Source organism: Colletotrichum acutatum (assembly GCF_030867785.1).
Source record: "Colletotrichum acutatum strain CBS 112980 chromosome Unknown BDZ83scaffold_62, whole genome shotgun sequence".
Classification (NCBI taxonomy): Eukaryota; Fungi; Ascomycota; class Sordariomycetes; order Glomerellales; family Glomerellaceae; genus Colletotrichum; species Colletotrichum acutatum.
Window position 1 is genome coordinate 19292 of NW_026849056.1, and position 27746 is coordinate 47037.

At 51.6% G+C, this 27746-nt stretch overlaps 10 protein-coding genes across 10 annotated transcripts; 6 read left to right on the forward strand and 4 right to left on the reverse strand.

Annotated features, from left to right (window-relative positions):
* Positions 1-2484: 2484 nt before the first annotated feature.
* On the forward strand, positions 2485-2925 carry BDZ83DRAFT_580275 (uncharacterized protein; the record flags this gene model as incomplete). Its single annotated transcript, XM_060505335.1, has 1 exon — positions 2485-2925. One exon carries the CDS (start codon positions 2485-2487, stop codon positions 2923-2925), a length of 441 nt encoding a protein of 146 aa, XP_060363679.1.
* A 95-nt stretch (positions 2926-3020) lies between these two features.
* Positions 3021-4169, reverse strand: BDZ83DRAFT_720482 (XAP5, circadian clock regulator-domain-containing protein; the record flags this gene model as incomplete). The annotated part of the gene is made up of 2 exons (XM_060512279.1): positions 3021-3392; positions 3444-4169. The coding sequence occupies 2 exons, from the start codon at positions 4167-4169 to the stop codon at positions 3021-3023; spliced, it is 1098 nt and encodes a 365-aa protein (XP_060363680.1).
* Positions 4170-4438: 269 nt separating this feature from the next.
* Positions 4439-6050, forward strand: BDZ83DRAFT_625641 (uncharacterized protein). Its single transcript, XM_060508502.1, has 2 exons — positions 4439-5241; positions 5296-6050. Exons 1-2 carry the CDS (start codon positions 4703-4705, stop codon positions 5645-5647), a joined length of 891 nt encoding a protein of 296 aa, XP_060363681.1. The 5' UTR covers positions 4439-4702; the 3' UTR covers positions 5648-6050.
* Positions 6051-6074: 24 nt separating this feature from the next.
* BDZ83DRAFT_625644 (uncharacterized protein) lies at positions 6075-8160 on the forward strand. Its single transcript, XM_060508503.1, has 4 exons — positions 6075-6616; positions 6674-6794; positions 6854-7019; positions 7070-8160. Exons 1-4 carry the CDS (start codon positions 6408-6410, stop codon positions 7975-7977), a joined length of 1404 nt encoding a protein of 467 aa, XP_060363682.1. The 5' UTR covers positions 6075-6407; the 3' UTR covers positions 7978-8160.
* Positions 8161-9013: 853 nt separating this feature from the next.
* On the reverse strand, positions 9014-10789 carry BDZ83DRAFT_625647 (NmrA-like family protein). Its single transcript, XM_060508504.1, has 7 exons — positions 10702-10789; positions 10510-10649; positions 10381-10451; positions 10099-10322; positions 9964-10045; positions 9599-9890; positions 9014-9517 (listed from the first exon to the last, which is right to left on the reverse strand). Exons 2-7 carry the CDS (start codon positions 10541-10543, stop codon positions 9225-9227), a joined length of 996 nt encoding a protein of 331 aa, XP_060363683.1. The 5' UTR covers positions 10544-10649; positions 10702-10789; the 3' UTR covers positions 9014-9224.
* Positions 10790-10983: 194 nt separating this feature from the next.
* On the forward strand, positions 10984-13613 carry BDZ83DRAFT_625649 (uncharacterized protein). Its single transcript, XM_060508505.1, has 2 exons — positions 10984-11553; positions 11606-13613. Exons 1-2 carry the CDS (start codon positions 11074-11076, stop codon positions 13334-13336), a joined length of 2211 nt encoding a protein of 736 aa, XP_060363684.1. The 5' UTR covers positions 10984-11073; the 3' UTR covers positions 13337-13613.
* Positions 13518-14480, reverse strand: BDZ83DRAFT_580312 (uncharacterized protein; the record flags this gene model as incomplete). The annotated part of the gene is made up of 1 exon (XM_060505337.1): positions 13518-14480. One exon carries the CDS (start codon positions 14478-14480, stop codon positions 13518-13520), a length of 963 nt encoding a protein of 320 aa, XP_060363685.1.
* Positions 14481-16159: 1679 nt separating this feature from the next.
* Positions 16160-17826, forward strand: BDZ83DRAFT_741903 (beta-1,3-mannanase). Its single transcript, XM_060513096.1, has 3 exons — positions 16160-16481; positions 16540-16904; positions 16958-17826. Exons 1-3 carry the CDS (start codon positions 16298-16300, stop codon positions 17495-17497), a joined length of 1089 nt encoding a protein of 362 aa, XP_060363686.1. The 5' UTR covers positions 16160-16297; the 3' UTR covers positions 17498-17826.
* BDZ83DRAFT_385311 (uncharacterized protein) lies at positions 17688-20268 on the forward strand. The gene is made up of 4 exons (XM_060502737.1): positions 17688-18117; positions 18195-18219; positions 18273-18848; positions 18915-20268. Exons 1-4 carry the CDS (start codon positions 17877-17879, stop codon positions 19969-19971), a joined length of 1899 nt encoding a protein of 632 aa, XP_060363687.1. The 5' UTR covers positions 17688-17876; the 3' UTR covers positions 19972-20268.
* On the reverse strand, positions 20219-21820 carry BDZ83DRAFT_652854 (uncharacterized protein; the record flags this gene model as incomplete). The annotated part of the gene is made up of 1 exon (XM_060510564.1): positions 20219-21820. One exon carries the CDS (start codon positions 21818-21820, stop codon positions 20219-20221), a length of 1602 nt encoding a protein of 533 aa, XP_060363688.1.
* Between the last annotated feature and the right edge of the window lie 5926 nt (positions 21821-27746).

Sequence of the window (27746 nt, forward strand, 5' to 3'; positions counted from 1 at the left end):
GCGACCGCAGTCAACTGGAAGGACCGTGTCGCCGTCAAGCGACATCCTTTCTCACCTATCCCATCCCATCCCCTCTTCCCCCACAAACGCGGCGTAGATCGTGCCCGTTGGCAGACAAGCGGAAGAAACAAAAAGAGGGGTGAGGGGGGTCGCATCGCTCACTCGTACAGTAGGTAATGGGTAAAGACGGCGCTGAGCGGAGCATGGGGGTTGGAAGAGCGATCAGAATTGCCCGATTCCGGCTTGTCGCTGCAGGCACCATTCTGGTTCGGGTTGGTGCGAGATGTGTATTATTAGAAGAATTGTCTTTCGTCCTCATGTTATTCACTACATTTTCACGTAAACTCAGCTGGGGCCTGCCTACTGCTCGGCTCGGCAGCTGACAGCTAGCAGCTATTGGCTTTCTTCGAACAGCGTGTGCCCTGGAGCGGACTGCCGATCGCTGGCTCGTGTTGAACACAGCAGAGGGGATGCCAGTGGGATGGGGTATGCATGAATGGTCTAAATGACAATCCCTCTTGCTTGCAGCGACGACCTTGTTGAGAATCACGGGTACACCTTGGACGTTTTGGGTAGCGGATGAGACGATTCCAGGGCCTCGTTATTCTTGTTCGTCTGATCCCAATCAGTTGTCAAAGACTGGATGGGGTTTCCTCGGTCAGATTCTGGATTACGAGGGAAGAATAGATGAACCGCGCCCTCCCTGGTGGCTCCTTGTGATGCAAACGTTGGCAGATACGACCAGGAACATCGTTGACCTGGAACCTGCATGGAGCCAGGCTGCAAGATATGCATATCGCTGCGTTTGTTTTCTGGTCCCATCCGTCATGCAGTGCAGTCAGGTCGTTAGGGGGAGAAAGCCTGGAGGAAGTGACTTCGTTTCCAGCCGCATCTCCACTGAAGAACCACTTGTCGGATCGGCGCTTGTCATGCTCGTCATGCCATCCTCGGCTCCGGTGGGCGGGCGGCGCGCTCAATTCCTCGTTGAAGGGCGCACAAAGCCGGTCGTGCCCATCGTCAAAGTGCCTTTCGACCAGCCACTACCGCCTAGGCGAAGGATCTTGGCGGGTGGCTCTGTCGGACCGGACGGAAAGCAAGTGAATTCGATCGTCGCTCAAATGTTTCTATTTCGTCTCAAACCTTCGTGGGAACGTTACACTTCACTGCGGTTGTGTTCAATCTTCACCGACTTCATGGGTCTGGGACTCCAGGACCGCCAAACAATCTTTGGTCCGTTTCCGACTTGTGACTCTCCAGTAAATGAATTCTCTCTTGAAATGGATGTGCTGGGCTTTTCTTGGTGGATGTAGGAATACATCGGCGGCAAGGTCTGACCGCTCTATGCACAATGGAATCGCCATCGGTGCTTCGAGAAAAGATGAAGCGGCTGAAGAAGGCGGTCTGTCGCTATCCGGTACATACACGGCGAAGAAATTATGAGTCTTGCTTGCGCAGTAGTGATCGTAAAGAGATTCATGTTTTTAGAGCGGGTGACCCCTTGGTTGTGAGGGTGGCACGAGTGGCCGGAGCACCAGCCACACCTGAGAGTTGGATGTGAATGACTAAGTGTGATGACAAAGTGTGGCACGTCAGTGTGGCGCCACAGGCTACTCGTTTCCCAACTGTGGCCGATATGACCCGAAAATGCCGGAGTAAACAATCCGCTTGAGTCGGACGCATGCCGGAAACGGCAGATGCGGCAACCCGCGAGAATGCGTTGCTGCTACACGGTCGGCGGCAGACACACGGGTCCGCCACATGCCTCCATACCCAACTCCGAGAGGTCAGGAAATCCGGGGTTACCTTACTCAAGGCGATGGCTCCTCGATCACGAGCGCGATAAACGCGATAAGATCAAACTGATGTGCACAGCCAATGGAATCTGAAGTGTTGAAGATCAGGGTCCATCGAGGGGTAACGCAACCGCTTCAAAGTTGAAAGATGGAGATTCTAGCCTGTAAGATCCCACGGGGGGCCAAAGTATTCCACGAATAAGAGTCGATGAGACTCCACGTTGCTGATTTTCCACTCCAGCCTCGAGGCCCGATGTGAGCTTCAAGAACCGATCCGGCGAGCAGCCAGCCCCACGTGTCGACATGGTTTGTCGCCAGGGAAAGGGTGCGGTGGTGGGGCTGTCACAGCATCAATCTCGACACGATGGAGGGGTAGAAAATTCTAGACATCGCTCGTGTTAGGCATATAGCACCGCAACAGCTGCGAGCTCTATCACATCTGATGTCCATGTTCATCCAAACGTTATGTGTTATCGAGAACCTCAGAGGCGCTTTTACCGCAAGTCCAAAAGTCCATAGGGTGGGATGAATCGCATGCAGTTGCCGCTGCTCTTCGATGCCCCTTGATATATATCGTGAGTTGCAACGTGCTCGCCACGCCTCTGATGGCATTGAAGCACGCCAAAACAAACAAGGCACCGCTGTACGTCGTGACCACGTCTTTGCCGAGACCTCTTCTGCCGTCGCCATCATGAACAAAGTCGCCCTGTTGACCTCGTCCAAACACGAGCCAGGCGTGACCATTCGCCAACGGTCAGATCTCGTTGCCGCACTCGGGCCAATCTTTGACATCGCGGCCCGCTTCCAAAGAGTAGTGGCTGTGGCATCGTCGCTCCTCTTCCTTTACGCACACCTTCTCGCCACCTCAACCCTCACGTCGGCAGTCATAGCAACCCGACTCTTCGCCGTCCATTCGCTATTTGCCATCAAGAAGACGACGACGGCAGTCCGCACGTCCATGAGACATGTGTGGAAATCCAAACAAATCCAGAAGCTGAGGAAGAAGGTCTTCATGGAGTTTGCAACAACGATACTGGGCCCTGGAGGTAACATGCTGATCGTCATGGTCTTCTGGCCGGGGTGGTTGTTTATCCTGGGCCTCGTCTTGACTCTTCGCACGCTGTCGGGATGAACGAGCGAGAACGCCACTCCACTCGTGGCATAACTGAGATCCCCCTCAGCGACCCTCTGATTCCGGCTCGACAAACCTAGTCGACGAAACAGCCTTCACCTCGAAAAGAAGAACGTGTTGCCGCCGGCATCCTTCCGCACTTCCGTATCATAGTCCTTCTCGGGGTCAAACTCTTGCCACATGCTCGCTGGATAGATGTGCTTATTGCGCTCATACCAGCGCCGATCCACCACTTTCGTCAGGGTAGGGTCGTCTGTGGCACCTTCGAGGGTGTTGATGTCAGGCAGGGCCTTGACTGCAGCCGCCTTGAGAGCAGCTGCGGTAGTCAGGCCGCCAGATGGGGCAGCTGGAGCTTCGTCTGGTTCCAGTCCGTCCTTCTTGGGCGGCGCGTCGGCTTTGTAGTTGAATAGTTGTTGGCCGCCTGGGCCGGCATTCTTGTTGATGATGAAGAAGTAGAACTCGTAGTGCTGTAGAGAATTAGTGAAAGACTCGAATAGACAGAAGCACAATTGGCTCACATGTGGAATGATGATTGACCCCCGGACGAGCATTAGGTCGTCCACACCAACTCTCGCCCATTCTCTTCGTGCATTGGCCTTCTCTCCCACGCCTAACTCGGCGCCAACTTTTCGACTCTTGTCCAAGAAGACCCAGATGTAGTCGCCCTTCTTGACACGGACAGTGCCACCAGGTATATTTGATCCATCGTAAAACACAAACGGTATTGCAATTTCTGTCGCCTTGACGGCCTCCTGTATCGCGAGGAACTCTTTGCGCAGCGCCTCTCTCTCAGCCGCCTCGCGTCGCAATGCTGCTTTGGACATGACCTTGGGCACGAACGCCACGGACGAGTTCGCAATGACTTTGGACTTCTTCGAGGTTACGCTTTTCTCATCCTCGCCTTCGGCTGCCTTCTTGCCTTTCTTTACTGGCAGCGAACCTTGCTCTTCCTCTTCATCGTCGCCAAAAGATAGCTTGCTGCCGCCGAGCTTCTTCTTTTTCTTCTTTGGTTTGCTCGCGCCGCTGGCCGAGTCGCTCCCGGGGTCTGGCGTCGCGGAATTGGATCGGTCGGGCGTGGATGTGCCGGATAGGGCAGCTTCTCGTTCGCGGTCTTGCTGGTCGAGGACCTCGGCGCGTCGCTTGCGAAAGTCGGAGAGCGCGACGAGGCCTACGGTGCTGTCTGAGATGCGCTCAGTTGTTGTCTTGTTGGACGGCGTGAACCGTGAGCTCGCTGGATCGGGCATTGTGTATTGGTGCAGGTGATTGGCGACGGCGCTGTTGTTGGCTTTGCGAAAGAATGGAAAGCTTCACACTTGGTTGAGCTCTGACAGAGAGTGACGTGACGCCCCAGGAAGAATCGAAGCTGCCAATATGTGGCTGAGGATTCCAGGTTGCGCCACACTTGCGACGGTGTGATGGACCCACATCCCGCAGTGGATCCCGTTCGCTGGCAAGCCCCCACCTTTATGCCGCCTTCACCTTCCTGTCACCTTCCCTCCGCCTTCGCCCTGCAGTGAGCTGAGTTGTTTCCAGCTCTTCTCCAAGTTCGCTCCCCCGCCACCTCATTATTTTCTCGTTGCTCATATTATCCTCGTACCTTGTCCATAGACTTGCCATTCTTTGTTCTTTGCTTTTGTTCTGTTGTTCTTTTGTTGCAGTTGAGCTCTGCTCTGAGAGACCCGCCTCCACTCCCGCTTGATCCGCTCCGCTCCAGTTGCAGCCCGAAAGAGACTATTTCTCACCGCCGCTAGGTTAGGGTGGTCTGCTTCCCGAAACTATGGACAGCCGGCCGGTTGCAACGGCGCCTGGTCCGTACAATGGACCCGGGTCATACCCTCCACCACCTTCTGGAGCGCCGCCGGGGGTCTCAGTCGACCCATACTCTCGGCCGCCTCAGTCTACCACACCCACGGCTCCGTACCCTGGGACAGTCTATGGAGGCCCGCCTCCTGGGCCAACGAGTATAGCTCCAGTTGAGCACATGTCTGGCCCTGCAGCCTATCCAAATCCGCACTCCCAACAGGCTAGCATGGTGGAGGGTCCGCGTCCTTCAGCTGCCCTGAACCCTCTTACTACGACGACGCAGGACCTGAAAACGGTCAAGACCGGGACCCAATTTGCGCTCCGGGAGTATTTGTCTCTGCAAAGAAAGAGAGGTAGACTGGATGGTGCTATGTCGTTGGAGTTGGAAGACCAGATTAGGGCCCAAGGTCGTGTCCTGCTAGGTGATCTCAAGGTTTTGCGGAAGGAGGTCGGAACCCTAATCAAAGATGGCGAGAATCACCGCTGGAGAAATTGGCTCATCGGTGGAGCTGTGTAAGATCTCATTGTATGATGAGCTCGTGGGGCCTCGCTGACAACTGCTTGTAGAGCAACCTTCATCCCAGCCGTAAAGCGCATCTTCCGTCGCCCTTCCGACAAGACGGAAACCGACGTCCAGGCATCTAACAGCACCGAGTACGCATTCTGGCGCAGCAAAGCACTAGTCGCCCGCATCAAGGACAGTCTCCTGGGCCGCAACAGCTTCGCCAGCATCGCCTTCTTTGTCTTTGCCGTACTCTACGTCTTCACCAACGAGGTTTCTCTGCAGGTGGCCAAGACCGTGTCGAAGCGGTTGAAGCGACTAAGCGCCAAGATCGAGAGGGGTGACGTGGAGGTTGTCGACCAGGACATGAAGCTGCTCGAAGGCTGGCGGTGGAGAGTCCTCATGTGGGGGCAGTGATTTACGCAGGGAATGATGCATATGTGAGCATGTATGACAGACATGAGAAAATGACAGCGTTGCATATGGTAGCGTGCAGGTTTCGATTTGTTCCTGGAACCTTTATACATTGAAGATTCAACCACAGATATGTTTTTGCCTAGCAGTGCACTACAACATAAGATAGCAGTTTCGATCTATCCTTAGCTCGTAAAGCTAGAGCATCAAGCTTGATCTCTGGATATATTAAGAAGTTGAACTAGCTTCCTCTGCTTTCGGTTGGCCATCAGGGGCTCAAGTCGACGAGGCTCTATTGCAATGTGTGGCATAGAAAACTCGACGAAGCTTATGACTGAGACTTCTCCATCTTGATTCTTTTTGTTCAAGTGGCTACAAGCGGATTGTCTGTAAAAAACACAGCAGAAAGCAGTTTCCAAAAGGCGTGTCATTCACAATGAAGGCCAATATCGCTTATAGCGATGACCCGGCAATCTACAAGCGTATATTCATCTATGCAAGCTTTTCGCTCACAGTCTCCACTTCCCACCTACCTACCACCACTAATAATTTCTCTTCACTAACACGTCGCGAACGTTGAAGCCAAAGCAACTTTGACACGACCACCTGAGCCAGGCCTTATGATATCCATTTCGATGATCACCCTGACAAAGGTCTTTATGCGCTCTCGAACCTTTTGTTTATTGTCATATCCTACCGGTCTCATCCAAAATTCGCCCAGTGACGGTGGATCGAGTAAACACACCAACCACCCCCGACAGCCATGACCGGCAAAAGACGAAGAAGCTCGGAGAGTACTCCTTCCGCAGCTCACGATGTCAGCTTACAAAACACAATTCGCCGCGCTAATCGCGGACTCGTGAATCGACCATCAGAGCCCGGTACCCACGCAGATGCCTACTATCGCAATCTCTACTCGACGGAACCCGACTTTGGAAAGCTGGGCCGCCAAGATCCGCTCTTTGGAGCTATGTATGTGATAACATCAATAGAATTTGCGTTAGCACGGCTGATCGGTTCTTTTCCCAGGCTCAAACGTGGAAATCTTGATTTCAATGATCCATCTGCCGTGATGCAGCTCACGAAGACGCTGCTGAAAGCTGATTTTGGGCTGAACATTGAGCTACCTGACGATCGTTTGTGTCCACCTGTGAGTTCAGTCTTCCAAAGGTCTTGGACGTATCATAGTTGCTCTGCTGACAGCAAAAGGTACCAAATCGCCACAATTACCTCCTTTGGCTGAAGACCCTACTGGATAGCACCACCTACGGTGTTCCAGATCAAAAAGTCCTCGGCCTCGATATCGGCACTGGAGCAAGCTGTATTTACCCGCTTCTAGGATGTACCCAACGGAAATGGTCCTTTTTCGCGACGGGTATGTTGCCATCTCTCAATGTACACCGTTCAGGCATTGATCGTCAATAGACATTGACTCCAAGAGTCTGCAATTCGCCCAGAGGAACGTGGAGTTGAATAATCTACAGAGTCGAATCTCCGTCATTGCCCGTGTGCCCCAAGATCCCATCATGCCTCTGGCCGATTTGGGCATCGAGTCACTCACCTTCGTCATGACGAACCCCCCGTTCTATACATCCGAAGACGACCTCCTAAACTCGGCGAAGCAAAAGTCACGCCCTCCCTTGACGGCATGCACCGGCGCGCCAGTAGAGATGGTGACAGACGGCGGCGAGGTCAAGTTCGTATCCAGGATCCTCGAGGAATCACTATTTTTGCGCGAGAGGGTGCAATGGTACACGTCCATGTTTGGGAAACAATCGAGCCTCGAGGAGTTTATCGCGATTCTGAAAGAGAAGAACATCAATAACTACGCTGTGACGGAATTTGTGCAAGGTAACAAAACGAGGCGGTGGGCCGTCGCGTGGAGTTTCGGCACGATGAGACCTTCAGAGGAAGCCGCGAGGGGGATGAAGGCTGCAGTTTGGAAGAAGCTGCTCCCTCCGAGTGTCGAATCCGAGGTCACTACCTTCCCGCTTGGCACAGAGATAGGAAAGCTTCAAGACAAGATCCAAGAGCTCATGTCTTTGTTGGAGCTGGTTTCCTGGGAATGGAACCGCGAGAAGCTTGTCGGTATCGGCAGGGCGCAGGAGAATGTGTGGAGTCGCGCCTGGAGACGGAAGAAGATGCGGGAGGAACGAGAGGGCAAGACTGTCGTTGAGGGGTCAGCAAACCCTGAAGTATGCAAGTTCGGATTTGAGATTGCGATGGATGTCGGGCGAGAGGGGATTGTCTTGAGGTGCCGGTGGAGGGAGGGGCATGATCAGGCACTCTTTGACAGCTTCGGTGGTTTTCTCAAGACTCGCGTGGCCTTATGATCAGTCAGTCTTATCACTACCCGACGAGGGTTTTGCATACTTCTTTGATTTAGACGTTCACGTAGTAGTTACATAGGGCTTCCTTGTGTTGCGGGGGGTGCATAGCCGGAATGAAAGCGACAGTTCGTTTCATGTTCCAAAACAACATCTATATGTATAAGATAGTGAGTCAGTGTCTGCGCAACAGGATTTCTGTTGGATTTTCTCCCGGGGCGCTAAAGACTGTGTTATGGCCTTGCCCTTGATTGCGAGCGGTAACTAGCCCGTCTCCGTGGATCTGTTGCAATTCCTTCTTTTCCCAGTCCCCGGCTATGTCGTCTAGATGCCTCCAGTTCTGACTCCCTAGAAATGGGAATTTGAACACCAGCAAAATACCTTCCTCGTAAGGGCAGATAGAACGACTCGTGAAGGTGAATCACAGTCTTAACTGATTGCCCTAACCAGCATACGTACCTTAGCTGGCGGTGCGCATACAGCTGGTCAGTGAACCGCAGGCGTTATTGCATCGACCACATTCACTTCAAAACCATGAGCGTTAGGGAAATATATAAATCCACCTCATTTATCGAAGAGAAGACATGGAAATACTTACTCTTCATCATCACACTCAAACAAATATCTCTCAAGAAGCTTTTCTCTACCCAACCCTTTAGACTTATTGAAGCAACCTAATCGAGCTTCTCAAAACGCCAAAGGCCAGCCACATCTACACCCCAATACCATCTAGAATGTGCATACCAATGAGGTCAAAGACCTGCCGTCACGGGATTTCCAGGAATAGCTGCCCCGACTGCGCTCCTGCCCTGAGGCTTTGAAAATGGAACCCATCAAAGATTTGAGGACTAAAGATCCTTTCACCTACACCATGACAGGTTCTACCTTAATAGTCTTTGTGTACTACCGCAATCCGACTGGCCCAGTCAAATCTCGCGAAGTGGTTCCAAAGGTCCATTCCGCACTTTAGTAATGAATAAATTAATTCTTCTTCAACTGGGAATTCTCCCGTAGTTTCTTGTGAGCCCTTTGTCTCGTAGTTATGTCTTCAGCGTGGTCCTTAAGTTTGTCTGCATTGCATGTTCTATCGAAAGCAATCTTCAGCCTTCCAATTTGCCATGCCATAGTCATTAGATATTTCTAGAGCCTTGAAGGGCTATCAGCAAAGACCCAAATGCTGTGCCTTTGCCACAAGGTCGTGAGTACATGTAGTACTGGCTAAAGACAATGGCTCTCTGGATATCCCAAATCCCCTAGTATGACGTGAAAACGGTCGTGGCTCCCGCATTAATCTCCGCCCATGCGGTGGGGAGAAAGTCTTCTGGCTGAGTGAACTCGTATCCGGGTAGGAGACGGTTCCACTCGTCAGAGCACTCCAGATTACCAGCCACAATACCCTGCAAGAAGCCAGAAAGCAGGCTAGAAGCGACGGCACCCAAGGTCTCGGGGGGAATCGATGGGTGCTCAACCTTAGGGAGCCAAGGGGCATTGACTACCCCTGCCTTGAGGTCGTCGGACTTGAGCTTGGTCACGTCAAACGGCCCGCCTTTGTTCGCATATTAGTGAGTTTTCCACAGAAGAAACCAAATTTTTGCGAGTAAAATAGATCGCAAGTTCAGTTACGTACCACGGATCTTCTCGCCTAGCGCAATGAGCTGCCGGACTGACACCTGGGCGCCTTGAACCCCACCGATGAGAGGCCACTCACCTTCATACTCCACAGCTAAAGCGACTACTCTAGCTAGATCCTGCGCAGTCGTGAAGGTAATAATGGCTTCTTCACCTCCATCGATGACTAGAGCGCGACGTTGATAGAAGTTGAAGGGTGTCTCAAAGAGCTGAACATGCTTGGAGGAGTTGAACGGATACGTCATGTAATTGGTGAACAATCCCGGTTGAAACAGACAGTATTCGAGGACCTGATATATCGAACTTTAGTCAACCACGTGAACCATGCATGGATTGGAACGGTTAAGTCAAAAACGCGAAAACCTTCTTGTCTTTGTTGATGCGTGCGAGGTACTTTCGAGTCTCTTCCTTGAAGCCGTACCAGAACATGTGCTCGAGTTTGGAACTAGACCAATTAGACGCAAAGTAGATGCATGATACATAGTGGGAAAGACTCACGAAGCCCACTCGCTAGGGGCAAATCGTCTAACGCCAGCTTTGATCGATGCATCGATCAAATTCTTCTGTGTATCTCTCTGTGCGACGTTCGTTGGATCGACAGGTCCAGCGACAAAAGAGAGAACAGTGTGAACTCCTTCTAGCACTTGAGCCAACTGGGCAACATCGTTGTAGCTTGTCTTGACCCATTTAACTCCTGAGCCAAAATCGTTGGCAGGGTCATCCTGCAAAAGTCAGCTAATTATTGGAAAGAAATGGCGTGGGGGACAGGATTGAAGTAACCTTTCTGGACAGGATCAAGATTTCGTGCTTGCCTCTAGCTACCAAAGCATCAAGGATCTCTCGCCCGACATCTAACGAGGTCCTTCATTAGTCGTCGGCTAGATAAACTGGGGACTTGTGGGAACTTACTGCCAGAGCCGCCAGCAATCGCAATTCGGACCATTGTGGTGCGTTGGGCTACTCCTTTGGGTTTATTTTCTCAAGTTATGACTCTTGATCGTTGTTCTTCTTTGGAAAATCAATTTTACTCTTATTAGATCTTTGCGAGACTGAAGATAGATTAGAACACGGGGCGCACGGCACGGAGTATATATACATTACTCATTACATGTCGTCCCATACGATTTCATACATCAGTACCATCTGTCTTCCTGGGCTCCGCCGCTCATGCGGTTCTCCTGCCTGGGCTCAACACCTCTGAGGACTGGGATGTGTAAGAGCGCTAGGCACCAAATCGTCGCTCCAGCCTCCGATAGTCCACTAGCCCCACTCTCATCCCGATTCACCGGAGCGGCGGCGGAGAATGGCGGGGGATTACTAATGGACAATGTTCCCTCCTTGTCAGCTGATCGCCGCTATACTCTTCCGCCAAAGCGGCGGTCGAACAAAGATACGCTTGTGAGACTTCCTGACGAGTCACACTTGACCACCAATGACCCCAGGATATATGCTGAGTGTGTCGAATCAAGCATCATGATAGCGGCAACCGAAAGAATCCCGGCCGAGGAGCCTCCAGTTGCTGACTCCGCTCCGGCGCCGAAACGGCGGAAGCTGCGCAAGGGAACACAGAGCTGTTGGGAATGCAAGCGACGCAAAGCCCGTTGTACATTTTCGCCCTCTACACAGAACATTTGTGATGGCTGTAAGCGCCGCGGGAGTGATTGTGTCAGTCAAGATGTCGCTGATGCGCCTCCTCCTCCTGGCAGCAACAAGCATATCGTGGACAGACTTGGCCAAGTCGAGGCGCTGGTGAGACAATTGATAAAATCAGGGACCCAGAGCGAGCATGGCATTCAAAATCGACCCGTCTCTTCAGCTGGATCTCAGGGCCGGATCTGGGATGAGAGAACAGCGCCTACGCGATCGGCTTCGCCCGTCGCTCTCTCACCCGCAATCTCTCAACCCAATCACTCGGATCCTCCAAATCATGACGCTCCAGCTGCAACAACGGTGGTATGTGCTGGGAGATGCAAATCGCACAAAACTGAAGCTGATCGTCCAGGAGCCACACTCTCGAAGGAGCACCTCGCCTATGCGCTCCACAGTCGAGCGACTCACACCTCCAACTCTCGCTGCATCGTACACAAACGCAGACGATACCATCTCCAAGCAACTACTCGCTGCATGGCCAAGTCCAGAAGACATGGCCATCATCTTGGCAATCCCCTTGGAAACTTCGCAAATCATTCGAGCGGTCATATGCACTAGAACAAGCCCAAACCCATTCCGTCTTCCGGTCTCCGCGGCTTTACTACAACTACCGCCCACCGGGTCACATCCGGTACTCATCGCGAGAAGTCTACTGATCTTAGCCTCGTTCCTCCAGGGTATGCCATTCTCCGCGGCTCACCACCTAGAGAAGCTCAGCACCAGCTGGCACAGCATGATGTCCCGAGCGGTAAAGACGGCCCACGACTTGGTCACATGCAAGGACGAGCTAGTTGATTCTCTGGAAGGCCTTGAATGCATCATGCTGGAGGGCCTCTACGAGAACTACGCCGGCAATTTGCGTGTTTCGTGGCTCGCCGCACGCCGGGGAGTCGCAATTGCGCAGATGCTCGGCCTCAGTCGGGGCATCAAGCCACGCTCCCTCGTCGGCTCAATCATCGAACCGAATGATTTCTGGTTCCGCCTCGTACAATTCGATCGCTACCTCTCCCTCATGTTGGGCTTGCCACAAAGCGCATTTGAGGACGTCTACGCTCGCCCAGATACCCTAGAAGAATGTCTTCCACTAGATCGGTTTCTTCGCCTCTGCACTGTCGCTTGCGGACGCTTGTTACAACGCGACCCGTCGGAAGTATATGATCACGGAAAGGCTCAGAATATTGACAAATTACTACAAGAAGCCTCAACCGTGATGCCAGCGCAGTGGTGGGTTGCTCCGAACCTCGCCTCGGAGAAGGGCCATCTAGAAAAGATTCGGGAAACGTTACGGTTCAACGATCACTTCATGTACTATCATCTCCTTCTTCAGCTCCACTTCCCCAACATTCTGCGCCCAATATCGGAGCACGACAAAGCGACAGCCGTGACGGCAAGTCGGGAGATCCTTTCCAGATTCTTGTCCTTTCGCGCGACTAGACCAGCGCGATTCTATTGCCGAGGTGTTGATCTGATAGCATTTCTATCATGTACCGCATTGTCTCTAGCGCACATTTGCGACGCCCCTCAAGATACAACTGACAAGAGGAGTTTTTACTTCTCGGCACATCAACGTCTCAGCGATCGGGGCATGGTGGAGCAGGCTCTGGTCATGATGCAGAAACTTGTGGACCAGTACAACGATGAGATTGCAACGAGAGTGGCTACACTCCTCAGACATCTATTGCGCATCCAGGACGACATGGTATTGGGAGTGAGATACAAGGTCGCATTTTCGTCAGAAACATTCTTGGATGACGATCTCGGGTACCGGGTGAAGCTGACGGATCAAGATACTGTCCTGAACATCTGTCTTCCGCATTTTTGGGTCATCAGGATTGAGAAACGACAGGATGGGAGATCAATACCAATCGGATCGAATTTGCAACCTCTCGACGATCGTTGTTCTCGAGCTGAGGGCTCATGCTCAAGCGAAAGACAAGACACCGTGGTTCCACTTCCTGGAGACAAGGAACTGCAGGATCTGGTACAGTGCCCATCTGAGGAAAGTTGGGCGCTGGATAACTTGGATTTCACTTTCTTGGATAACTTAATAGGGAGTAGCTTGGGTATTGGAACCGAAATCGCTTAGCATGCTTATTTTGTGGGATTGTTATTCAGAACAGGAGGAAAAGCAGCTTCTTGGGCTGGTACAAGATCAGAAGGCAAATGAATCGAGATGAGATGGTCATCCACCAGAGTTGGTCAAGAAACTATGGAAAGAGCGAAGAGAAGCAAGTTATCTGACAAAGAAAGAACATCGGAAGTGAAATTCAGACCAGACCCAGATGTCTGAGAGCAGTCCAAACTCTGTGCACATTATTTCCCATCCCATTCGCCGCCAACTGCGGTCCCATCATTCCCCTAATGTGTGTCTGGCCCATGACATCCATCGACTCCCACAACTGCCTCAACAACTCCATCTCGAATATCGATTCGCGAAAAATGCGAGCGTATCCCACAAACAGAATCTGCATCGCCGTCGGAGGCAGAAATGCCTCCACGCACGGCAAAAAGTCGAGGAGGAACTCTGCAATAGGTCTCGCCAGCAAATCGGAGCAGCCAAAGGCGCGATCCTGGTCTAGCACACAGCACAGTATGAAGAGGTGCCAGAATATCTCCCGTACCGTCATGAATCGATCGCGGGCGTTTGCGAGGAGGTAGCGCGGCCGGGCGAACAGGTCAAAGGCGGCACCACCACGACTGCCAGTGTCCACGCCCATACCCGCGCTCGCGGCCCCGTACGGCGGCGCGAATGCCTGGCTCAGGCCCTCGAGATGTCTGAAAATGAACGTCGCACCACGGGCGAAGGCTTGATCGAAATTTTGGGGATCCATCAGGGTTCCCATGAAGCCATCATCGTAGCCTCGGAGAAACTCAGGGACGGGGAAGAGACCCTGCTGCATGAAGTTTCGAGTTCGGGGGAGGTGTTCGTGGAGTAGGTCGCGCTCGAGCAGAACCCGCGTGCCATCGGGGAGGAGGACTGTGACTCGGTTGCGGATCCGGCCTGGCTGGTTGGGACGCAGGGGTGGAGGACCGTAGTTGTTATTGGTGATGTTGAAGAGTTGCGAAAAGTCGAAGAGACGGGGTCCTGGATTCGCAAAGGCTGGAGTGGCAGGGCCGCGCGGGTAGGGCCCGAAGTTGTTGAAGTTGACACCAGGTCTGGTGCCAGTTGCATGATTGAATCGAATCCAGTTGTAATCTGGTTGGGGCTGAGTAGGCCACGGGCGGAACATTTCGAATCAGGGGCACAACCAGGTGTGTGAGATTCGCATAATCACATGAATAATTAGGAACGCTACGAAAGAAGGGATTTAGATTTGGGTTATATCGGAGAAATCTTCATCGGTCTCAATGTATCAACCTCATTGCTCTTGGTTACACATGCACAACCGATACAGCAAGGAAAGGCGGGGTCCAGTGTTTGTCGTTCTGACATATAGCCTGTGTATCCCGAATTCTTTCCGGCGGTGAGGACCTGTACGCAGCCGAATTACTGTCGATTTGGTCATAATCAGCTGCGTGACGGGTGCACACCTAGCGGTCAAGGATGCCGAAGGGCACCGAAATCACTGCTTTCAAACCTCATGAGGCGGTGATTTATGAGTAGAGTGTGAAGGTATATATCAGGTCCGTTCATCGTGCATAGTGCGGCCTTGATCTATGTAAAAGTTGGGCCGTTGAAGTTACAGCAGAACGGTTCAGGGTGAGGTTTCCCAAATGGGCCTTCGTCAAAAATCCAACTTTGCCGCCTTCCTCAGTTTGAATAATGATCTAAAAGCTACATCAGACTTCAAATTATCTTAGTAGGAAGTGACTTATTTAGTATGGAGATACCAGCTTGGGAGAGACACCAATATAACGGGGATGCTCAAGGTAAACTGGCGGAAAGAACCCAGTTGCGGACTAAAGATGTGCAAGACGAATGCATGTTTTAGACTAAACCATTGCAACCCTCTCTTTCAAAACAATTCAATCACTGATCTACATTGAATTCATCGTTTACTTACATCGTTAAATCTGTCGGAATCTCTTTTGCTTCATTCTCTGCTTGAGTAGTCGTTACACAGATTCAGATGTGGCTATCTCTGTGGCTAGCCACCCCTAGAGGTCACCAGACCCAAGGTCTCTCCGGCAACAGTCTGTCTAGGCATGGATGCCATTTGAAGACAGAGGGACGGACGATATTAAGGCCTACCAGTTCCGAAGCAGTTAACATAGGTGAAGTGATGGAGAGATAAGGTATTTCTCACAGCCAACCCTACTGCCTGACGAGCCTTACTCAAAAAAAGAGACATACAATTCATTGTAGATTGCCCTGACACATTAAGCTTGAAGCACTTCGGCTGTACAAGAACCCCGACTCACCGAAGAAGTGGTCCAAGATCGCTGCAGCCCAAGTACATTGGTAAAATTGCTGAACAGGGAGCCCCAACAAGGCATACAGACAAAACACAGCTAAGCGATGAAAGACGTAATGAGAATAGATGGTTGCATCAAATAGACAACCCTATACGAGTTGCAAACCCTCGCTAGGATAAGCGACGAACCAGCTGTAGATGCGTCCCGTACGGCATGTAACTCTCTATAATTTCTAACAAAGCCCAGAAGTTGTGGCTAGCGCATCATGTTCGGAAGTATACAATACCGCAGGAAGAGTTGGGAAGGTGTTTACATGGTTGCCTATCCAGCTGGTACTGCGCAGATCCTAGCCCCTTAGTAGAAGCCTGCAGTGAGCCCCTCATTGAACGAGACATGGTGTATCCAGATGTCAAAGACAAGCGGGCCTTGATACTTCCGATATACGCCCGTGTCACGCGAGCTGACTGGACTCCGGACTCAGTAGACAATGAAACCGAGGTAGTAGCTCGAACAAATGATGAACTAAGCGCGAACTCCTATCAACCGCATCCACCTCCTGCTCCTTGGCGAACTCATGGCCGACATACCTGGAACTTTAAAAGGCGTCGAGGTCAAAACTTTCTTCCATCTCAAGCTAACAACTCAACCCTAAGTTTTAGCTCAACCTTTTCAACTGGGTCCGAAACTTGAAATGAAGCTTTCCACAGTCATACCGGCTTTGTTCCATTTGTCCCTCTCCGCCACTTGCTTTGCAGCCAAGTCATTCTCCGCCTCGAATCTTTACTATGCTGCTGGCCTAAACACCCAGCAACAGACCACACTTTTCCAAGGCCTTCAGAGCGCTGGCGTCAAAGTCCTACGAGTATGGCTTGACGGTAAGAAAACCCTAGCCTAACTAGAAAGATGTCCATACTGACTCATTCTTTGTCACAGGCCAATCGGGAAGCGAAAAGGGCACAACTTTGGACAACTTCAACAGCCTCCAGGGTGACGGTCCCGATGCGTGGGACGACACTGTGCTCAACCGCCTCGACAACTTCATGGTTCACGCCCACGACTACGGCATCAAACTGCTCGTTTCCATCCACAGCTACAACGCTCTCGAAGCAAACTCTGACTTTTACGGCAAATGGTACGGCACTGGCGACTTCTACACTAACAACGAAGCGATGGGGTCCTTCAAGACGCGCATTGCGCATGTTCTTGGACATGTGAACCCGAAGAATGGCAAGACCTGGGCCCAAAGCTCCGAGTACATCTTTGCCTTTGAGGCGCAAAACGAAGCTATGCATCCACAGGTAAGACAAAATTCCGCCGACGGGCGATATGACTAGACTGACGACGCCTTTAGGGGAACCCATCAGCCCTAGCGTCATGGCAGTGCACGATGGCGCAGGCAATTAAGCAAGGCCTCAACGGGAGTACCGATATTCTGGTCACTACCGGAGGTGGTGCTTATGTCGACAACTCTCTGCTAGACCCTTACTTCAGCTGCAGCGCTCTGGACGTCCTTGCCATCCACGCCTATGGAGTTGACGATTTCACTACGTCAAAGCTTCAACCCTACGTCACCAAAGCCAAGAATGCCGGGAAGAAGCTCATCATGCAAGAATGGGGCGCTTGTTACACGAATGCCCCGAACCACAACTGCAACGGCGGCAGTCCCATTGGTACAGGAACCAGAGATTCCAACATTCGTACTTGGGCTGAGAGCATCGACGCTGCCGGGATTCCTTGGTTCTACTGGCAGATCTTGCCTAACCCTGACCCCCATCACGGGTGGGACTATGAAGTGGGAATCAATGATGTGAATTGGAACGCGCTCAAGGCGGCTGGTCTCGCCGCAGGCCAAGCCGAATCGGCATTCGACTTTGACCGTTATCTCTTGTGATGGATATCCGTAACCGTCTACAACGTAGTTATTCGGTGGAATGGTTGCCAGTCATACAACAAATGACCAGAAAGGTTGATTTATGAGAAGCCAATTCTGGAAGGCTATGTCAGATGAACGTCGATGTGACGCGGACAATGAAAACCACTAGGCGGAAATCTCACAATTCTGAATTGGCCCGCGTCCAGGCTAGTAGTGCATGCCGATTTGCGTAGCTTAGGGTAGGCAGCAACATCTTAGCGTATATCGTATCCTTACCTAGAGCATGTACATATTCACGTATTGCGCAGATGGATGACCGGTAATTGATATTTCCGCATGCAGGCCTGGTTCATTCTATCTTTAAATAGTCAAACTACAAAAACTCATACTGGTGCCCATGTCTGGCATCGTTACGATACAGTATTGGAATTGTCTCCTGGGGCCACCCAGAATGGATATCACCCGCCAAAGACGCCTCCTCCTGGAGAGACTCAGCCCAGGTGATCGCTCGTCAAGGAAGTTGCAGGAAACAGCTTGTCGACGTGTAAGGACCATTGGTGGATGGTTTTTACGGAACACCCAAGTACAGCATTGGGCCAAGTCTCAGAGCACGCAGTTTCTCTGGGTTCATGGTGATGGTACGCACAGCTCCATTTCATTAAGTTGATGAATTTGCGCATTCTGCGCTGCTCTTCCGTCGCTAATTGCGCTCCAGCATCGACAGGAAAGAGTTGCATAAGGTATGGCGCTTAGATTCTTGCCTCAAAAGGCCCTGAGGGTTCATTTTTCACAGTTCCCTCTTAGTCGAACACCTTTCAGCAACCCAGCTCGATTCCAGCATAAAGTCCGCCGTGGCTTGTGTACAATTTGAAAACACAGGACTTTATTACTCATTGGCAGACTTTGGGGCTGCAATCTGTTCCATTGCTAGGCAGATTGTTTCCCAACTACCCGAGTCGTCCGAGACCCTCAAACGGCTCATCTCTGCACCAGTCACCGTGTGGACGTGGTGGTTAGATAACTTTCAGGTAATCTGGGCCGAACTCGAATCATATTTTGAAAAGATTTACATCGTCTTGGACGGTCTGGACGATCCAAATCCGGCAGCGTTTCACGACTTTGTGGCCAAGCTTCGCCTCTCGGACAAAGAATCGTCCGCCCATGTTGTTCTATTGAGCCGCTCAAAGCCCTTTGAGGAGGTCCTTCGACGGTTTGGAGGAGCGAGCCTAGAGGTACGGGCAAGTCAGGAGGATCTGATTCAATACCTCCAGCAGCCCTTTCAAAGCAACCTCGACGTACAGGCTGGAGTGCTATCCGAATCTGCGCTGGCACAAGATTTGACGCGATGGGCCGGGCTATTCGACCACCGGTAAGTGCACGCACAAATTCATGACCACAACCTTTCTGGCATTCGCTGATGATCAACGCTATCAAGTTTCATGCCCATATACACTCAAAACTTATACCATTCAGCATTTCCAACGGGTTTCGGCGTTTCGGAGACCGTTTCGCAGGAACTCTCCCAGGCGAATGCTTTGCAGAGGGCCGCCACGTTTTGCGAGCTCGCCGCGGCCAGCATCACTCAGTCTGCACACGGGGACCTGATCATGACGATTCTCTATCTTCTAATTGCGGCCAAGAAGACTAGACACCATCTGAATGGCGAGGCTATCTTGAATCCATTGCGTATGAGCGACCAGTCACTTGCAGGTGCCTTGGCAGCAACGACGGCGGATCTTGCCAGTATCTGCTCAGACTTTGTCTTTGTCAATGAGCCAACACAAGTCTGGGACATCAAGTCTCCTCTTCTAGCAGAGCATCTCGATGAAAGACGTGCGACACACTGCCCAACGGACACGATTGTCAATATACTCCTGCGATATTTGTCGAAACAAGAGTTCAAAGCCGGCGCTTGCGGATCATCTACAGCACTCAAACGCCGCTTCAAAGACCACCCACTGCTATCGTTTGCCGCACGAAACTTGAGCCTATGGATGGCTGATGTTGACGTGGAAAGCATTTCTGTGGCTTTCTTACAATTCTCTTCCAAAGCCGCTTCAATCGATTCCTATTTGCAAGCAGCCGAAGCCTGGGCGTTTAACGAGGAATCAAGCTACGACGAGCTTGAGGCTGTTGAAGAGCGCTGGAATGTCTACCCGAAAGGATACTCGGCGCTTCATCTCGCCGCCCATTTGGGAGCAGGAAAGTTTATTGTGGATGAACTTGTTCGGCTCGGTGGGGATGTGGAGGGGCTAGACAGGATGATGCAAACGCCCTTGCATGTTGCAGCCTACGGAGAACAGTTTGAAGAAACGATTCGGGCCCTTTTACAACACGGAAGTGACGTGTCTGCCTTGAACGATGGAGGGCAGGGACCTTTGTCGATCGCTTTGGTTCACGGGAGCGCTGGTACGGTTCGAATGCTCATTGACCAAGGTGCCAAACTTGATGCGATCGATGTGGATCTTCTGGGAGAATCTCTAGAGGAATAACCACAAGTCTATGCGTATTTGATTGAACGAGGCCTGATCTCTAATCAGACCTAGAAGTCTACTTCTCAACTGCTCTTAGACCCCACGTGTGTGGGAACACTTCTCATATTTACCTAATCAAGTCGTCACAACCATCTTCTTCTTTCGATTGCCTCTATGCTTGAACTTCCGGATCCAACTTCGTGTGAGACTTTCGACGTTGTTAATTCGTTTGTGATTGTGACCGCCCATCAGAGCAGACGCGCCTCTACGGGAAGGAGTTTTCAGGTTCGAGACGACCTCTCACATAACACTGCTTGCCCCGATACCAACTATATCTCCATTTGGTCAGAGACCATGACCGCCGCTTCTTAATCAGGGTCTCAATATCCCAGACAGTACCTGGATGAAAACTGCAAGCCACGAGAGAGCTACCTTTGGCAAGGTTTTCTATCGTCTGTGGAAAGCTCTCGAAGATATAACATCGATTTTCAGGACTGTGTTGACGAGCATAGTCTGGGTCAGGGGTATGTCCTACGGCATCCATGATTCCACCCCAAGGGGTCTGTCTCTTCTCCCGCCAAGATAGCTGTGGAAGAAAGCCTCGTTTGAAGCACTCATCCATTCCTGCCCGCCAAGCAGCGTCACGCAGCAGGACGTCCTGAAAGATTTGTTCACAGCTTCGATCTCCCTCAGAATCTCCATCAAATCTGAGTTTGAAGGCATCTGGAGGCATGCCAGATGACGGCAGCGCCAAGGCTTCCACCACCCAGACAGCTATGAGGTAAGAGATTTCATCCGTCAGCACTTTTCGGGGAGGTTGTCTCGCCTCCTCAGGTTTCAAGTGGAGGAGGTTCTTCTGAAATACAGTATCCCATAATTTGACGTGACGTTCAATGCGTAGATTCGGGTTTTCTTGGCAGAACCGAATCATCCCCAATCCGTGGCATTGAGGATTGCAGACAGACATTTGATCTTCCATGAGGCTGATGTTGCGAATCCAGCCGCGAAGTATCGGGGAGATCGAATCCAGAAACCTAACGGCAGCTGCAACAGCTGAGTAGCGGAACCGCTGCGGATCGACGGAAGTCTCCTCATCCTGGTATAAGTCGTCCGAGACACAAGAGAGTCTACAAGTCTCGGGATCAAGGAGGTAACTGAAATGATCGAGATCATTCTGAGATGGAATTGCCCATGGGTCAGGGGCAAACTCGAAGAGTCGGTCTGGTGGAACAGTTGGCTGTTCGATTGGGCTTTCGTCGCCATAATATTCGTCGTTATAGTGCACTTCGTTGATGATTATATCGTAGTCGCTGAACAGTGATTTGTGAGATGAGATTGTGTTGAGCGTAAATCGAATGAAGTCGCGACAGGACGATGGAGTTTCACCGTAAGAAATTCGAAAATTTCCGAGATCACCATGGTCCGTCTTCATCACGTCTAGAACGGGAATAAAGGCCGGATAAGCGGCTGCGACTTCCTTCACCACCTGGCTGTGGAAGTATCTTGGGGGAAGTTGCTGAAATTGAGCCACTAGTTCCTCGTTCATCATATCCATCATATGACAGAATCGTCCAACATTGATGCCATCAGTCCTTGATCGGGGGTGAAATGCAGAGAAAGTGATGGTGTTATGCTGGAGGGGAAACCCTTGCATCTCCAAGGCAGCGCGCTTGCAGGTGTACATCAAGTCGAGAGCGATAGGTTCGTCGTTGCTAGTTCGCAGCTTGTTGGTGTGCGGGTTCAGCTTGTAGCCTTCGTCGAGCTGAAGATAGTGTTTGTAAATCAGGTTGCGCAACTCATTCGGAAATTTGAAGAAAGTCAAGCCGCCTTGCGCGTCGCAAACACGTGAATTGGCAAATGAAGCCATCGTGTGATCGAGCGAGTGTGTGCGAGTGAGTGAGTGACTGAGAGTGACTGTGCGGAATTGAGAAGGAAAGAGGTTGAAGGCAATTCGGTCTTGATAGACGTCTTTGATGTGCAGGCAGGCTAAGTAGATATAGGACTGAGTGAGCAGGTTGATCAAGGTGTCCGCATCTGCAGCTTTCTCCGGTACGTGATGTGGCTGAACTGAACTAACTAGCGCGGACCAAGGGGTTTCCAGACCCACGAGGTGGCACAGCAAAGGTGGCTGATGATAAAGGACGGATGTAGGGACGGTATGGAAAGGAAAAGCAGACTCACCATTTCATATGTCAAAGAGGCCTGGAAAAGCGGCGTAGTTATAGTACATCACGAATCAGAGACGACTGAAACAGCATCTTTTTTTTAAGGACGGAGTATCGCCCAATTTTATTTGTTTTAATGTTCCGCCTTTGCGTGCTGCTCGGGCGATTCTCGATATCGTTTATACAGTATTAATACACAGTATCAGTGGATACTCCCACTGTCTCGATAGACTAGTTTTTTCTGATTTTCCACCTTTTGAACTTTCCCTCCTTCAACCACGGCTGGATGTGGAGTGGACATTAGCATTTGATCCATGAACGAGTATCAGAGATCCAATTCCAGGACTCAATATGAATTGAGATGAATGTACAGGGCACTTACATCAATCGACGGCGATGTTGGGGCGCGCGACGCCACCACCTTGTGAGCCTGCTTGTTGTCTGTTAGCGGTTTCTGCTGCTGTGACTCCACGCATCCAGATGTTGACATACCGCCCACTTGGCTGAGTTTGCGGCCCCCTATGAGAAGATGTTAGCTTTCTCTACCTACATGTAGAATAGAACTTTCTGGTAGGAATAAACGTACTCCAGGTGACAGCAGCTCACAATGGTGGCATCGGTGATGCCCTCGTCGCCGTCGTCAAGATGACGCCGCCCTCTGCAAGCCATGGCGGTGTTAGCTACGGGCTATCATCAAAGCTGCCGGGTCGCAGTCCCAACCTCACCACTGATGTCTGGCCTGATGAGGACAGCACAAGTAATGTTCAAAGGGGGTCTGGATGGCTTTGACGACATACTTACACACCTTCAACTTCAACTCGCACACACACACACATTCGTTACCTCTTTTCCTTTGTCGAAGTCGAAAAACGCTGCTGGACTAAGTCAGTAACCAACTTGCCATGGCACGCGCTCATGTATGTGTGTAACACACCTTCCCTCGCCGTCTGTCGTTGTCGCTGTCGAATCGTCTACCTGCTCTAAGATGATCAGCTCACGATCAAGTGTTCAAATCATCCTGCCTATTTGCATCAGAACATAGTGCACTGCCTCGCATAGCATGCGATGCATCCCCCGCTAGTTAACCTTGAGGCCGTGCACCTGGTCCTTGACTGAAAGCAGAAAACACGAGGACACAGCGCGTCAATTATATTCCTACCTCAAACACACACTGTCGAAATGTCGAGACGCCCAGACATTGTCGACCCCTGGGGCTTCCTCAATGGCTACTGAGAATAGTTAGAGGATGCAAGCCCGTTTTCACTTCACCAGAACACGTACCCAGAAGTTCGATCCCACAAGCATCGTACTGGAGGACCCCGAACTGTGGCAAGATCGTCTTAAGGAATACGGATTGGACACTGTCGACTTGAAGATCCGAAACAGGCATGTCGACATGGCTGGTGCGGAACAGATATGAGTCAACATTCGATAACCTTCTCAGTGAAAATGTACGTACGTATCGCCATCATTGGCGCCCAACTTATGCAACATGGTCTCGAAATGCCTGATCGACTCCAGAGTATTATCAATACCCTGAAATCGCAGCGTAGGAGTAAACTGGGAAAGACTAAAAGGGATATTCTGGAGTTGTTAAATAGGGCAGAAAATAGGGGGTGGTTTTCGGCTGTTCGGAAGGCAATTAATGTGTTACGTCGTTCTAGAGACTGGTCAGCTTCTTGCTGCGGCAGGTAATGAGTGGAATGGTTTGGTGGCATACAGTGATGGTTTGAGCTGTGTCAGCGTGGCTTGTCGCGTCAGTCCAGTCCCAAGTAAGCAACGGAAACAGGCGTTTCCTAGTGGCGATGCAATGACTTACTCGATGACGGCTGCGGCCGGCTGTAGTTAGTTTTGAAGTTTGTTACGCAGTAATACACGATATTCACCCTGATAGACCAACTTGCCCGTGAAGGCGAAGATGGCCCCCAATGAGGCGGGCTGGACCCCAAAGGGTAGGTGATAATGTATGTATTTTATCACTATCTACCTAGGCTAGCTGGCACCCATCACGATGGATGGACGAATGCATTGTAGTGCCCAAGTACCAAGCATACCAGCAATGACCTGCAGTTCCGCCAAAGGCTGTCCTCCCCGGTCTCCCCCGTCCCAGTCTCCGATGCAGAGGCACTAGGCACCCCATCACGCTCCATCTCCCTTTTGGAAGATCTTGTCGGGTGTTTGTCTCCCAGTCCAGCCAAATTGTTCAATGGATAGGTAGCGGATGGCCCACGCGGCAGCGGCCTTGGAATCACACGTGAGCAACTTCTCCAAATCATGGTGACCGACTTGGTCATAGAGCCGTGTCCGCTCAGCTAACAAGTCAGGACAAGGGATAAAGACATGCTCAACGGTGTGTTTTCCCTGCTTGCACGGGCAGAGGTTGTCGACGATGTCGCGAACCTGGCGGAGACACAAGGGTCAGTCGAGGGTAGAGACCAGCAAAGGAGAAGGGAATGCAACGAACATGGATGGAGAAGAGGTAGGACTTGAGTCCCACGACACCAGTTCTACAGTGGAACAGCATGGTGCTCTCGGCACGCGTGAGCTTGGCATAGTATTTCAAGCTGGCTGGGCCCCATTCTTCCGAGAGGGAAAAGGACGGTGGTTGGCGATGCGGAAGCTTGGGTTGGTCTGATCCTTCCTTCGGTCTTCGCGATCGTCAATGTAATTCTGCCAGTACCGCGTGCATGCCTCCTGGAGCTTGTCGTTGATGACTTTGCTCCGCACTTGCTGTCGGTCAAGAAAGGACCGCCAGTTTAACTTGACTAGCGGATCACCATACCGGTCTTCTTTCCCAGTTCGCTCTTTGTTGATTTCGATAAGTTGCTTCCGAGCCGCGGAATTAATAGAAGCGGCTGTGACATCGTAGAGGATGCGGTATGGGTGTGCTGTGTTGTTCGCTGCGCTAAGGGTCTTCGGCATATTATCAGTTGCCCACACGGTGTTGAGACAAGCGTATTCCCGGGTGTCAAGATTGCGAGTGCGATGTTTCTGGCCGAGCTTCTCAAGGAACAGAGAAAGCGGCGGGACATCAAGCTCCTGGTGGACGACCGGGGTCGCTGTGGTCTGGTAAGCGCCGGCGACCTGTCGGAGACACGCCGCCTGTGCCTTGTCAAGCTTCATGACCAAATTGGCGCTGATCTGCCAGCGAACCCTCCGTTCGTTGTCTCGATAAAGGAACCACACGGGAGCGGCGTATGCGGCGATCGGGCGGACACTTGTGATGTACAGGCGTCTGATGCTGGGGAGAGAGGGCCCCCATGTCGAGCCAGAAATACGATAGATGGTGCGCATCTTGGCTTCCATCTTCTCGGTAATCTGTCTCCTACATTGTCAGTGACATGCTCAGCTGCATTGAGCTTGTCAGGATGTACTCACGTTCTTTACGTGCGTGGCCCATGTCAAAGATTGGTCCAAGTAAACCCCAAGAAGCTTGATCACCTCCTCCTTCTTTGCCCCTTCCACACCAACGTCTGGTAGATCTGCCAATGGTATGATTCTAGGTGGCTCAGGTTCGTTGGCAGTTCTCGAGTTGGTCCACTGAGTCTCCCTGTGCGGGTTCTGAAAATGCATGATATGTGTCTTGGAAGGGCCAAAGGAAATACCATAAGGCGCGGTAGCGGCAATCAGGTCGGTAAAGGCCGTTGTCAAGATCTTGCAGTTTTCCTCGTAGGAGTGTGAGGTGACCACCATGCAAGTGTCGTCAACGTACGACATGGCTTGGAAGAATGGACTCGACGGCCAGATCTTATTGAGTTCGTCCAGTATAAGAGAGGAGAATAAGGCGAAGAGAACAGGCGAAAGAGGACTGCCTTGGGGAATGCCAATGTTGACCCAGAACTCCTCTGATGTGTATCCTGGAATAGACAGGGCAACGCGTCGATCAGAGAGAAATGAAGAGATGTACAGAACCATCCAGTCAGGGACACCTTTCCGAACCAAGATCTTCAGGAGAACCTCGCGATCGACATGATCGAACGCGCCAGTCATGTCAATGGTCATGAGCGTTGCAAACATGCGCGGGCTGGCGTTCCAGCATCGGTAGACGCGATTCAGAATCAACTCGAGCGCCTTTGTCGTAGACCGTCGTGCGAATCCGAACTGATTATAAGAGACAAGGCTGTGCTGAAGGGACAGTATCGTCAAGCGATTCGACATGGCCTTCTCTACAACCTTGCCCATGCAAGATAACAAGGCGAGTGGACGCCAGCTCTTCGGTGTGCCGTACGTTGGCTTGTCCGCCTTTTCGACTATGACAGTCCTAGATCTTTTGAACTGCGCTGGATGATGCGATAAGAGAAAACAGGCGTTGATGATGTGTTCAAGAATCGGGGCGATGATGCTTTCCCTCTCACTTTCGGTTTCTTTCTCATCTCTTGAAACATGCAGCATCTTGAGAGCCTCACCAGCAATCCCGTCCGATCCTTCGGCCTTGCCGCTAGGGATACCGGAGATCAGCTCATAAATCTCTCCTCGTTCGAGTTGCTGTGGAGAGGCATATTGCATTCGAGCGGGATCGAGTGGTGGACAGTTTTGTGCCGGTGCTGTTGGTCCGGTGCTGGTCTTGGGCCAGATCGAATTGGTGAGACAACGGACCTTGTCTTGGGGGGTGCTGCAGACTTCGTGGGTCACTGGGTCCTTGAGGTCAGGCATGTGAGCTCGTGGTTGTGCCAAGTCCCAACGCGCGCCCACTCGAGCCAAGCCGTAGGTTCCTGCCATGACCTTCGTGCTGGATTCAATGAAATCGCGGTAAGACATTTTCGAGATTTGCTTGACGAGTTTGTCCGTTTGTCGCTGAAGAAATTGCCATTTGCTGTAGAGCTTGTCGTCGTTGTTTTGTAGGTTGCCGTTGCGCCGAGTTGCTTCTTCAAGTTTGAGGCTGGCGTGGATACTTTCCTCGAACTTGCGGACAGGACCGTTGATACTTGGCGGCGTAAGGATCGCAACGAATTTCGTGATGCTCGCCTGCATAGCTTCCGTGACGGCGTCGATAAACTCCTCGAGGGCTGCGGGCGAATGGAGAGGCGGCAAGCCGAGAGCGCCGAGCCTCTCTCTAGCATCTTGACGAAACTTTCTGCTTGGGACGTCTTTTTAGAACTTGCGGGTGCCGTCTTCTCGGTGTAGCTGCGAATTGATCACCGTTCGTAGCACGTGGTGGTCGGACTCGAAACCTCGGACCTAAACCACATCGCAGCTGATCACTCGAGGAATGAGCGCTCTCCCTGCGAAAACCAAGTCGATTGTGCAACTGGGTGTATTGGGGACAGCGGCCGGGTCCCCCGAGTGTACGTGATGGTTCCGGGCTTGAGCATGCACCTCATTCCCGCCGCCTCGGCGCCGTCGCACAACTGTCTTGCCTTTGCATTGGGACTTACACATCGGATACCGCTCCAGCGTGGGTGAGTGAGATTGAAATCGCCGCAGAGCAGGACTTCTCTGTCCAAAGTCTGTACCCAGCAAGTGCACAGCGACTAAGGTACTGTTCCCGCATAGCCCACTGCTATAAACGTGACTTGAAAAACTGCCCCGCAAAGGCACGGTTAGCGGAGATATGGGCAGACCTACCTGCCCACCCAGGCCATAGAGTCCAACTTTCACTGAAAGGTACCTGGCCGATCACCCGACCTA

Excerpts from the sequence above, each read along its gene's own strand:
- BDZ83DRAFT_625641 (XM_060508502.1), top strand. The coding sequence starts at position 4,703 with ATGGACAGCCGGCCGGTTGCAACGGCGCCTGGTCCGTACAATGGACCC. Across the intron at positions 5,242-5,295 it reads TGGCTCATCGGTGGAGCTGT|AGCAACCTTCATCCCAGCCG; the intron begins GTAAGATCTCAT and ends AACTGCTTGTAG.
- BDZ83DRAFT_625644 (XM_060508503.1), top strand. The coding sequence starts at position 6,408 with ATGACCGGCAAAAGACGAAGAAGCTCGGAGAGTACTCCTTCCGCAGCT. Across the intron at positions 6,617-6,673 it reads GATCCGCTCTTTGGAGCTAT|GCTCAAACGTGGAAATCTTG; the intron begins GTATGTGATAAC and ends TTCTTTTCCCAG. Across the intron at positions 7,020-7,069 it reads ATGGTCCTTTTTCGCGACGG|ACATTGACTCCAAGAGTCTG; the intron begins GTATGTTGCCAT and ends GATCGTCAATAG.
- BDZ83DRAFT_625647 (XM_060508504.1), bottom strand. The coding sequence starts at position 10,543 with ATGGTCCGAATTGCGATTGCTGGCGGCTCTGGCA. Across the intron at positions 10,323-10,380 it reads TCTTGATCCTGTCCAGAAAG|GATGACCCTGCCAACGATTT; the intron begins GTTACTTCAATC and ends TGACTTTTGCAG. Across the intron at positions 10,046-10,098 it reads GCCCCTAGCGAGTGGGCTTC|TTCCAAACTCGAGCACATGT; the intron begins GTGAGTCTTTCC and ends TAATTGGTCTAG.
- BDZ83DRAFT_625649 (XM_060508505.1), top strand. The coding sequence starts at position 11,074 with ATGATAGCGGCAACCGAAAGAATCCCGGCCGAGGAGCCTCCAGTTGCT. Across the intron at positions 11,554-11,605 it reads CTCCAGCTGCAACAACGGTG|CCACACTCTCGAAGGAGCAC; the intron begins GTATGTGCTGGG and ends ATCGTCCAGGAG.
- BDZ83DRAFT_741903 (XM_060513096.1), top strand. The coding sequence starts at position 16,298 with ATGAAGCTTTCCACAGTCATACCGGCTTTGTTCCATTTGTCCCTCTCC. Across the intron at positions 16,482-16,539 it reads CCTACGAGTATGGCTTGACG|GCCAATCGGGAAGCGAAAAG; the intron begins GTAAGAAAACCC and ends TCTTTGTCACAG. Across the intron at positions 16,905-16,957 it reads ACGAAGCTATGCATCCACAG|GGGAACCCATCAGCCCTAGC; the intron begins GTAAGACAAAAT and ends CGACGCCTTTAG.
- BDZ83DRAFT_385311 (XM_060502737.1), top strand. The coding sequence starts at position 17,877 with ATGTCTGGCATCGTTACGATACAGTATTGGAATTGTCTCCTGGGGCCA. Across the intron at positions 18,220-18,272 it reads ACAGGAAAGAGTTGCATAAG|TTCCCTCTTAGTCGAACACC; the intron begins GTATGGCGCTTA and ends CATTTTTCACAG. Across the intron at positions 18,849-18,914 it reads GCCGGGCTATTCGACCACCG|TTTCATGCCCATATACACTC; the intron begins GTAAGTGCACGC and ends AACGCTATCAAG.